Source organism: Sarcophilus harrisii, chromosome 2 (assembly GCF_902635505.1).
Source record: "Sarcophilus harrisii chromosome 2, mSarHar1.11, whole genome shotgun sequence".
NCBI lineage: Eukaryota > Metazoa > Chordata > Mammalia > Dasyuromorphia > Dasyuridae > Sarcophilus > Sarcophilus harrisii.
In genome coordinates, this window is record NC_045427.1 from 582,571,620 (window position 1) to 582,583,758 (window position 12,139).

Here is a 12,139-nt window from a genome sequence, read left to right on the forward strand (position 1 = left end):
CACAACCACAATAATATTATGGAACTGAACCTCCATTTGTTTTGAGTGTAAATGTTGAAGACAAATTTTATATAAACTTTCTATACCACTTGAATTACAATCCACTGGGAAATGAATGCCTTGAGCTTGGCCAGAAGGATCCTTTCTCCAGTTCAACTGAGGTTATAAAACTATAACTGGAAGTCATTTATCACCACTCCCACTATGCATTAAGAAGTGGATTAAGAATACAGCCTCTGAACTTCAAGAGTTTATGTGCCCAAACCCAAAGCTGTCAGTTTGGGAACTGTTGTACTGCTAACATAGGCACAAGGTTCTGTTGGCCTCAGGCCGGAATTTGCAAAAATCCCAGTACCATGTCTTGACACAGCCCTCTACATTGAAATCATTAACATGCTCAGAAGGTTTTTGGGGAAATTTAATTTGTACCAGTAAAGAGCCAGACAACTTTGACATTAAATCAACAGTGCCAGTATTCAAATCACAAGACAGTGGAAAGAGCATAAAAAAACTCCTGTTCACAAGCAAAGGATTATGAATATAGGATTGGAAAGGACCCAGTAATTATTTAATAAAACCCTCCAATTATCTGGAGGAGGCTGCTGAGGTCCAGAGAAGTAAAAGGACTTCCTCAGAAACAAGCAGAAAACAGTATAGCCAGGAATTAAACTCTAGTCACTCAAATCCAAATCCAATGTTTTTTCCAAAGTCTTTTCATTGAACAGTTATCCAAGAAATGGAGCTGCTTTCAGATAACAATCATAATTTAGAATCCAAAGAATACATTTTTCATTGGAATTTCAAAAAGTTATTAATAAAGGTAACATCCAACTCTTATTTAGGATTATCTTGGCATAATGGCTTTTCTTGGCCTCAGTTCCATCATTTATGTGACAACTGTGCTAACACCCAGGATACCCCAGAATCAACTGGAGTTAGGATAAGCAAGAGTCCTTAGTCTTTATTCTTGGTCTTTAGACACAGGATAGAACAGGATGGAAACAGAATCTCCACGACCATCTTCTTCCTTGTCTTCTGCAAAGAGTGACTCTGGCTAGTCTTACTCCACCCCCTAGTCCCTCCTACAATCCTCTGTATACATCAATCATTGAGCAAACACAAGACAGTGGGAAGGACTATTTTCCAAGCATATGCCCATAGAGTATTGTCCAATCAGTAGTTAGCCTCAAGTGCTTGGCAAGCCTGACCTCAGTGCATCGACTCAATACTTTCAGCCCTCTACACATTTGTTTAAAAAAAAGGACTGACACAATTCCTTTAAAGTCCTTTCAATTAAAAAAAATCTTTGAGTCTAGTTTCCTAAGAGAGAAATTTAACTTCCGAGTTCATAGCCTCAGATTTGCTATGTAATCTTGGGCAAGTCATTTTACGTCTCAACGTAAAATAGGGATAATAATAGTATCTAATTTACAAGGCAGTTGTGAAGATCAAATAAGATATTTTTAAAGTGTTTAGTACAGTTCCTGGCACATACTAGGGTTTTAATAGAAGTTATCCATCTCTACCACCTAGCATCCTTCTGGCTTCAAAACCAAATCTCTACTCACTAGGCAATGCATGGTGATTTTCTTATACTTCCTCAACAGCAATTTATCAAAACTGAATCCATGATTTCAGTTCTCCTCAATTTCTGTACCTTTTTCCTACAAGCTCCAAATGAAATTAAATACGTACCTGAAATTGGATGCCAGATGTAACAATTGGTCACAGTATTTAATAAGTCAACAAAGACCATTTCAATAATTCTTCTCATATGAAAAGAGTATATTAATTACCACTTCATATGCTTTAGTTACTTCAGAGAGTTTTTAAGCTTTTAACCACTGAGCCTCTTGGTTGACAATTCAATTCTGAAATTGCATATAGATTGCCATATACCAGCATGTCTAGGAAGGCCTTGGTTACCTAGTTACTAATCAGATCATTTCTCTTAAAATGCCCTGCTTACTTTTCTCCAGTATGAAATCCCTAAATAGGACAATAGGGTATTGATCCTCTGGCCCAAACTATTTATTTGAAGAGATGAAAAAAGATGAGAGATGAAGAAGCCAAACACTAGAGTAAATAAGTGGCTTGTCCACGGTTATATTCTCTCAATTAAACATTTTATTGCTCTTTTTTTTAGTTTACTTAGAGGTCAGGTGTGATGACCACATATTTTAAAATCAGCCGGAGTCAGGAATTCAAGTTAAGGGAAAATCTTCAATATTTATTCTTTTTGAGGTGAAGGGGGATTGTGATAGCAATATGGGCAGCTGCGACAGGACCCAGCCAGCAGAGGTGAAGGGGGATCGCGACAGCAATGTGAGCAGCTGGGACAAGAAGCCAGCCAGCCATCTCTTTCTGCTCCTCTCTCTGCTTCTCTGCCTCCACCCGCCAAATAGTCATTTCCTATACAACACATCAGGACTTGCACAAACAGCTTCAGTCCATTACAGTCAGGTATCTGCCATATTCCTTTCCATCAGAGGATCATATCTTATTATTCTGGACTGGATCTCTGGGAATCCCACCCACTCTTTCAATCCAAAAGAGAGAGTCTCCAGCTTCTTCAATGGCCTTGAATCCAAAGGGTTATGTGTACTGTAAGCTTTGGAGAGTTAGTACAAGTCAAAAATGGGGCAGGGCCATTAGCTGCTCAAACCCCAAGAAGTTATCCCTCTATCCTCAGAACTCTCAAAGTCCACTATTTATACCTCTCTCCAGTACTTTCACAGAGATCACATAACAAGATTAGGACATTTCAATGGTGCAATAGAGAGAGCATTATCTATAATGGGGATAAATCTGAAGCCTTCCCAATAAGATCAAGGGAGAAACAAGGGTGTCCATCACCTCATCATCACTATTTTTAATATTAAATTAGGAATGCTAGTTATCACAATGAGACAAGAAAAGGAAATGGAAGAAATAAAAATAGGCAATAAGAAAATAAAACTCTGTTTGCAGATATAGTATATTCTAAAAACTAGCTGAAATGATTGCCAATTTTATCAAGGTGCAGAATATAAACAAAACTAAAGCATAAGTCTTTCTATATACCACCAGTGAAATACAGCAGGAAATCCATTTAAAATAATTGCAGACAATATAAAATATTTGGGGGTCTACCTGTCAAGACAAATCTAGGAGTTATGTCAACACAGTTACAAAACATAAAGACAGATCTAAATAATTAGATAAGTATTAATTACTCATAATAAAATGATACAGCATAATAAAATCACATTTACCTAACTTAATTTTCTTATTCAGTGTCATACAAATGAAACTACCAAAGAATTGTTTTATAGAGGTAGAAAAAATAACAACTAAATTCACCTAGAAAAACAAAATATCAAGAATATCAAGGGAATCAATGAAAAAAAATTGTGAAGAAAGGGAACCTAGTATTGCCAGATTTCAAACTATACTATAAAATGGTACAAAGTACAAGCTGGTACTGGATAAAGAATAAAACAATGGATCAGTAGAACAGATTGGGTAAACAATACATTGTAATTAATAATTAAAGTAATCTAGTATTTGACAAACCTAAAGATTCAAGTTTTGGGAATAAAAACCCCCATTTAACAAAAAAGTGCTGGGAAAATTGGAAAGCAGTTAGGCAAAACAAAAAAATAGGCATAGATTGACATCACACAACATATAGCAAGATAAGGTCAACTTGGATAAATCATTTAGTCATAAAAAAGTGACATAAGTAAATTAAAGGAGCATAAAAAATGTTCCTGTCAGATCTATGGAAAAGAAGAGAGTTTATTACAAAAGAAGAAATAGAGAACATAATGTGAAGTAAAATGAATAATTTTGATTATGTGAAATTAAAAAACATGTTTGTACAAGCAAAACTAATGCAGTGAAATTAAAAGGAAAACAGGAAACTAGGAAAAATCCAGTTTTTTTTTTCTGATAAAGTACTCATTTCTGAGCTATGTAGGAGTCTGAGCCAAATATAAAAATATGAACCATTGTCCAGTTGATAAATGGTCAAAGGATATGAATAGACAGTTTTTAGAAATTAGTCAGTTACTTGTCATGTTCAAAGAGGACCAAAACATCTATGCTGAGGACAAGGTACAGTGTGTCCAACTGTTGATCAGACCAACATGAGCTTAGAAGACTCTACCAGAGATTAGACACAAATAGTTCACATAAACATCTGGAATGGAGATGTCCCTAAATCTTTACATCTCCTATTACAATTCTGCTTTGCTAATAAAGCACAATAAATACAGGCATTTCCATGCTGGAGGTGTTCTGTCCCATTGTCTCCAATGTCTCATAATTGATCAGAGAGCTCTTGAGAGCATCACAAAAGTTTTTGTACATTTTTTTTTTGTTTTTGACTGTAAAATGGGATCCCCACCTGCCTTGATCAGTAGGTCAAGTAGGAGAAGCAGATAATTTTTAGGGTGCTTTTTCTATTTCTTTCCTCACACCAGGAAGTCAGCAGTGTGGACTTTAAACAAGGTTGATCTCATACATAGGGGGCTGTGGAATTCACTGTTGCTTCAGTCCAGTGAGAAGATGACCCTGTGTGCCAATTTGTGACTTATAGTAACTTCCCTATCACCACAGGACTTTAAGGTAAGTAAAAATCATAAAATGACATAGGTGATTTCTTTTGACATGCATATCACTAGGACTTAAGTGAGATTACACAAAGTCACTTTGTCAGCTAGAGCCATCAAAGTCCAATGGCAAAACAAAAGTAAACACAACAGATGATGGCCAGGTCCAGTGGATGACCTTGTTGTTTTTGATGTCTAACCAAGCTCTAAGCACTCCACAGTACCTGTTTCTGCTACCTTCAAGGGCAGTGGGAAAAACTGTCCTCATCCATCCATTCCACCAGAGAAAGTCTTCACATGCTTGGGATAATCACCTCACCAACTTACAGAGATGTCTGAAGCTCTTCGTTTACACTCAATCTGATTTAACCCATCGGCTAAAATGGCATATTGATGTGTGGCTACTGTACATGCTATTTCTTCTTGGAACTACAGAATCGGGTGGTAGGGGAACACCAAAGGTGTAAAGCAACCCTGGAAGGACTTGGTACTAGTCTTTCCTGAAGACCCTAGTTTTCAGAAGTTGAAGTCAAAGCTGCCAATGGTCATATGAAAAAATTATCTAAATTGGTATAAATTAGAGAAATTATAAATTAAACTGAGATACCACTTTTCACCAATCAGACTGGCTAACATGACACAAATGCAAAAATGACAAATGCTGGAAGAGATGAGGAAAAAATTTGGATATTAATGTCCTATTGATGGAGGTATGAATTAGTCTAGCCATTCTGGAGAACAATTTGGTACTACATTCAAAGGGCTATAATAATATATATATATATATATACCTTGACTCACCAATACCATTCCTAGGACTACATCCCAAAGAAAATCTTTAAAAAGCAAAAAAACACCTATTTGAATAAAAATATTTAAAGCAATTCTTTTTGTAGTGGCAAAGATTTGGAAATTGAGGAGATATCCATCATTTGGGAATGGATGAACAAAAGTGGTGGTATATGATTGTGAAGGAATACTATTGTGCTATAAAAAATAAAGAGCAGGATGGTTTAAAAAAACCCTGGGAAGACTTATATGAAATGCAAAGTGAAGTGAGGAAAACATTATAAATAGTAATAGCAACATTGTAAGAATGATCAATTGTGAAAATCCATTCTGATCAAAATGGGGAGGAATCCAAGGCAATTCCAAAAGTTCCATAATGAAAAATGCTACCCACCTCCAGAGAGAGAACTGATTCACTCTTGCACATTGATTGCACATTGAAAAACTTAGTTGTGGTTTTTTGTGACTGTATTCTTTTGCAATGTGGCTAACATGAAAATATGTTTTCTATGAAAAAATGACATTTCTCAGGCAAAAACAAAACAATATAACACAGAAATGACTAAGCATATTAATCATAATTAGTGTCTGATTACTTCATATGATTCTACACTACAGGGACTAAGAATGAATTTTCTACAAGGGCTCCAACCATTTAGTCATTAACCATACAAAGATCATAGATGTGAAGGAATAGGGATATGGAAAAGATTCACTACTTACTTTCTCTGATGTCTTCAGAAACAATTTGGGATTCATAGTCTCCATTTGAAAATTTGTCATGACTCTTGGTCTTTTCACTTTTCCTATTGCCATTTTTGCCTATGGGAAGGAATACAACTTTACTTTTGTAAATGCTTTGCATCACTATATAAAAATGAAAACAACAACCACCATCACAATAATAAATAGCATTTGTGGAGTAAATTAAGTATTTTTAAGAGTTTTATAAATATTTTAAAGAACTTTGCAAACTTTAAAATTCTATATGTTTATTCCCCAATTGATAAATGGTCAAAGGATATGAATGGACAATTTTCAGATGATGAAATTAAAGTCATTTAGAGTTATATGAAAAAAATGCTCTAAATCACTATTGATTAGAGAAATGCAAATTAAAACAACTCTGAGATATCACCTCATACCTCTCAGATTGGTTAAAATGACAGGAAAAATAATGAAAAATGTTGGATGGGATGTGGTAAACCTGGGACACTAATGAATTGTTGATGCAACCATTGATCCATCCATTCTGATGAACAATCTGGAACTAAGCCCAAAGGTCTATAAAACTGTGCATAGGCTTTGACCCAAGTTCTGTACCCAAGAAAATCATAAAGAAGGGAAAAGGACCCACATGTGCAAAAATGTTCATAGCAGCTCTTTTTGTGGTAGCAAAGAATAGGAAAATGAGTAGATATCCATCAAAGGGAACAATATCATAGCCGAACAAGCTATGGTATATGAAGGTAATGAAATATTATTGTTCTTTAAAAAATGATGAACAAGCTGATTTTAGAAAGGCCTAGGGAAAATGTCTGTGAACTGACGCAGAGCTAACAAAGCAGAACCAGGCATATATTGTACACAATTACAGCAAGAATGTGCAATGACAAACTATGAAAGACTTGGTTCTTACCAGTGGTTCATTGATCCAAAGCAATCCCAATAAACTTTGGACAGAAAATGCCATCTGCATCCAGAAAAAGAACTATGGAAACTGAATATAAATTAACACATGCAATGTTCACTTATATTTTTTTTATCTCCTCCATGGTTTTTCCCTTTTGCTCTGATTTTTCTCTCCCAACGTGATTCATAAAATAATGTGTTAAAAACAAAATTTAAAAAGTTAAAATTAAATTCTATATAAGTGCTAGCTGTTACAATTAGTTTTGATCTATTTTTTATTATTATCATTACAACACTGAGAGGTACTTATTATTATTCCTATATATAGGGGAATTGAGGCAGACAAGGGTTAGGTGTCTTACTCAAGATCATATAGCTAGTAAGTTTCTGAGATGAGATTCCAACTCAGGTCTTTCTTATAACCAGTCCAACACTCTATTCACTGTACCACCCAGCTGCCCCTGATTAATAACATAATTAAGGAAAATATTTTGTAATTTCCTTAATTATCTACTCCACACCCTCTTCAAGCTTTGTTTCAAGTCTCTATCCTTTGTGTACCTTCTATTAAAGTCAACCTGGATTATTTATTGTAATATTCTCTCTAATAATGTTCTCTGTTGAGGTTTTCTTGGGGTCTTTGGAGGCAGCCTTCATTTCAGTTCAGTAATCACCACACAAGTAGCCAGGGGTTAAAGTCCAAATCCTTTATTATCTCTTTCAAAGTCTTGTCTCCTTTCCTGGGGCTCAGTTAGCTTTCTTAGAGGCCTATCTCTCTTCTTGCTTCTGAGAGTTTAAGCTCCTGCTGCCATTCCTTTGCCTTTTCTCCAAATGTCTCCTGGCTAAGGCTCCTAGCTTATATGCTCCACACTGAATATACACCAATCATTATATCACTAGGAAACCATTATTTGTTGTAGGATTAAATCAATGCTAAACTAGATTTAACCATTGTTTCCTCAATTCCACTTAGTACCTTGTTTCAAGTTCTGGCCCATAACATCTCATAGGATTAAATCAATCATACTGAACCATGCTAAATTAAATAACTATTGTCTCTATCAATTCCACTGACTTAGTGCCTTATAAGAATCCTTTGTTTCAAGTTCAGAGTTCTGGCCCATAACAATTTATAATTTCTCAAATGTATTCCACTTTCCTAGGTCCATATTTTTGGTCATATTTCCCTACACCAGTCCTCCCCCAAATGACTATGTCCATTCAAATTTTGACCATATTTCTAAGTGTAGTTCAAAATACTATTTTCTCCAGGATCCACTTTCCACCTCTCCAATCCCCAGCAGGTCTCCCTCTTAGAAATTCTCAGATTCCTTCTTGTTCATTTTTAGTTTATTTTCTAGGACAGTTACTTGTATATATGCCTCATCTCTCTCAACTGGAGTGTAAACACATTAAAGGCCATTTTTGTCAACAACAAGGTTTGTATCTTACTCATCACCCAGCTTGATACCTTGCACATATGGGGAGGAGGGGAAAAGGGACTAGATTTTTGAGTCAGGATCACCAAGCTACAAGGGAGCTCAGAGGTAAGCCAGTCCAGTTCCATCATTTGAGAGATTAGAAAACTGAAGCCTAAGGAAATGATGTGATATGGCCTAGGTCAGTTTGCCAGAAAGCACCTGAGATTTGCTTTGAAATCAGGTCTTCTAACCTTAGATCCCATATTCTTTGGCGTTTTCTGAAAAAAATTCTCCTACCAATGAGAACTTTTAACTATTCTGTAGCTTCTTATCTTATAAAGTCAACTGGCAAGCCCCGTCCCTCCCCCCAACCTCTTGGCAAAGAGGTGTTATGGAGGAGGGTGGTTTTTCTATATTTTTCTATATTTGGCTAATTTCTGAACTATTTTTCTCCCTCTTTTTATTCTTTATTTTAAGGGATAATTCTCTGAGAGAAGAAGGGAAGGATTCATTAGGAAAGTTAATGATATGAAAACAAAAAGTATCAATAAACATTTATTCTAAGTAACCTGGAGCCAGCAAGAGATGTTTCAATTATAAATTAAGGAGACCCATACTTTCTGTTACTGTTTATTAAGATTCTACCATATTCAAAGCAAGGAATGGAGTGATACAATGATAGCAAGTAGGCTTCTGAGTTGAAACAAACTTAGTATGTTTAAGGCTGCTAAGGCAATTTGAATCTGTATGACAAATGGAAATCACCCAACCTGTTATTCTTCATCCTTACATAAATCTTTACTCATTCCATTATAAAATAAAGTGATCCATATTTTCTGTTCAGAACTTTAATATTTGTCCATGTTCAAGTAAAAAAGGACAAGAGTAAATATACAACATAAGGCAATTTATTAAATTGTGGGATCAAATATAGTAACAGTCAATTCATTCACTTTCTTACCAATTTTCTTAGATTTTTTTAAAAAATAGGAGTTGTGCTATAGTTTTTCTCCATTTTCTGAGTGATCACCATGAATATATAGAGAAGGATAGGGAATAGATGCTGGATTTGTATTTTCATTGGTATAGAGAACATCCAGATGAGAAAACTGTATTTGTATGGATCAGCAACTTGTTGTCATTGATTCCCACATAGAACACTGGGAGGTAAATAATTTGTCCAGAGTCACATAGCTATTACATATACTAGAGGAGGAGCTTGAACTCATTTTCCTTTCTCCAAGGACAGCTTTCCCCCCACTATTCCACACTATGTCTCAATATAATCCCAAATAATTTAACTTGTCTATTTTTTAACAAGTTAGCAAAATACCATTTATTATTAGTTTTAAATACTGAAGGGAAAAGCAAGATTAAAAAAAAGGTGTGATTTTAAGAAAAGCCAATATTCCCTTTGCCAGGTCTAGCTATTATTTTTCATGAATTAATTAAAGTAATTAATACAAAAATAAGGTTTTGGGGGGCCAGGGAGAGGAATTCCATTTAACACAGAGATTGTCTTCTCATTATAACAACCATTTTTAAGGGACTGAGATTACTCAGACAATAGAATGTATTTACATTTTAGGCATAGCTAAGGAATTCAGGGTCAGGATAAGTAGAGGAGTGACTTTAAATGGTATAGATTGAACAGAATTCATGTCTATATAGTTCTATTTTTTTAAAAAAAAAACTTTGTTCTTATAATTTTTCTTTGATTATGCATTTCTATTGGTAGTGAGTTTTTTAAACTTTATTTTTGTAGATTGTGTGTTCATCTGAAACTAGTTATTGCATATTCAGGATACAAGCCTTGTCTTAAGATTTCCATTGTACTATAACTCCATAACTTGCCTATTTGATGGATGTCAAAGGATACACATAATAAATATGCATAATGGAATTTACTTAGATCAAAGTGATAAAACACAATATAGAATTATAGAGTTTTAGAATGGGGATGAATTTGGGAACTGGTAATGAGAATAAATGGAAATGGAAATGAAAACAGAATTTAGAATGAAAACTTTAGAAATCAACTAATCTAATTCCCTTGTTTTACTAATTCAGAAAAATCGAGTTCCAGAAAAGTAAAATGATTTACTTAAGATGACACAATGAGTTAGCAGCAGATCCAGGATGAGAATCCAGACCCTCTACCTCCCAGAATTATGCCATTTCCATATTATCATATATTATTAGACTATAGTATATTCCAATAAAAAAATCTCTAATTTTCTTTTCAGAAGAGAAAACATGGTGTATTAAACTCAGAAGTAGGAAAATGTGAATTTAAGTCCCACTCTGAAGCACACTGTGATTCTAGGCAAATCATTTAACCTCTGAGTGTTTAGACCCCAGCTTCTTAAACTGTCTTGTAAGCCCATCTGGGGTCTTGTAATTTAATGTGGGAGTCACAAAATTATGATTTATTATCAATAAATGTTTAATTTGTGTGATTTTTATATACCTATATTTCCAGGGTCATGTAAAAAATTTCTTGGGTGAAAAGGGGTCATGAGTAGAAAAAGTTTAAGAAGTCCTGTTTTAGACCACTCCTTAAAACAATAGGTTGTAGAGAAGATGACAACTTGCACTGGTAGAGAGAGCATCCTCATCTAGCAGCTCCCTATACCAATGAAATCACAGGTTGAATTCTGATCCCTTATGGGATCCCTTATCCCAAAGGATGCTAGAGTCAGAAGATCTAAGAGAGAATATCATCTATGAGATTTATTATGCCCTTTAGCCCTTTATTCCATAGAATAGCAGTTTCTTGACAAGAGGGAACAGTTGTACTTTTAGAACCCATAGTATAGCATAATTGATTTTTTAAAATTACGGAGCATGGAACAAAATACAGAGTATATGTTTCATCAGCATTCTCAGTACTTGCAACAACACTTAGTCTGGCTCGATCTCTCCAGGTCCACTGAGCTGAGAAGAATTTTGCCAGTCTTAGAAATCTTTTAGAAATTCCCCTTCAATTGTGGAAGGTATTTTCAGGAAAACCCCAAACCAAGCAAAAATGAAAAATTCTTCTGAAACTTTCAGGATATGAAACCTTACCCTTCAACATACCATACTATTCAATGATTCCTGCTGTATTTCACTTAAATTTTAAATGCATGCCTGAACCTACAAAATGAGAAGTCCAGATAAGAAAGAATGCCCCAGACTGTTCTTCTCTAGCAACAGAACAATCAATGACTATTTTCCCACAGATGGGGAAATCCCCTTCAAAGTCAGCTACATAAAAGCAAATAGTGAAGTGCTAAGCAGCAGTCAGGTAGAAATGTCATGACCATCAACAAATGACAGTTTTCAAGAAAACTGTCACTCCACCATTGAAATGCCAGTAAAAATTTTGGATTTTGTCCAATTGCCTAGACACTCTTTCTGGATTTATTCCCATGAAAAGTCTAACTTAGAGATAAATTCAAAAACAATTGTGAATTTTCACCTCCCTCAATAGGGGAGCTACACGATGAACATAGGAACTCCTAAGTTTCTGTACCTGAAGAGGAGGAGATGACAACTTTCTTTTCAACCTTTTCCATTAAACACCTTTATATAAGACCATTTGTACTTCTAGAGTGGGGGAGAGAGGGAAAAAGAAAGAAATAGACAGAGAGAGATAGAGAGAAGGAGGGAAGGAGTGAGAGAGACACACAGAGAGAGACAGGAGACAGAGAGAGAGAC

At 35.1% G+C, this 12,139-nt stretch overlaps 1 protein-coding gene across 2 annotated transcripts in view; it reads right to left on the bottom strand.

Moving 5' to 3' along the window:
• The window catches only part of CPXM2 (carboxypeptidase X, M14 family member 2), a 266,901-nt gene that overhangs the window by 229,877 nt on the left and 24,885 nt on the right, over window positions 1-12,139 (bottom strand). The window contains exon 1 of one of the 2 annotated variants that reach the window (XM_031956005.1): window positions 6,108-6,277. In XM_031956005.1, coding sequence (XP_031811865.1) covers window positions 6,108-6,249 — 142 coding nt within the window. In that variant the 5' untranslated portion in view covers window positions 6,250-6,277. Of the gene's footprint in view, window positions 1-6,107; window positions 6,278-12,139 lie in introns of those variants that run through there. The other variant, XM_031956006.1, reaches the window with a different exon arrangement.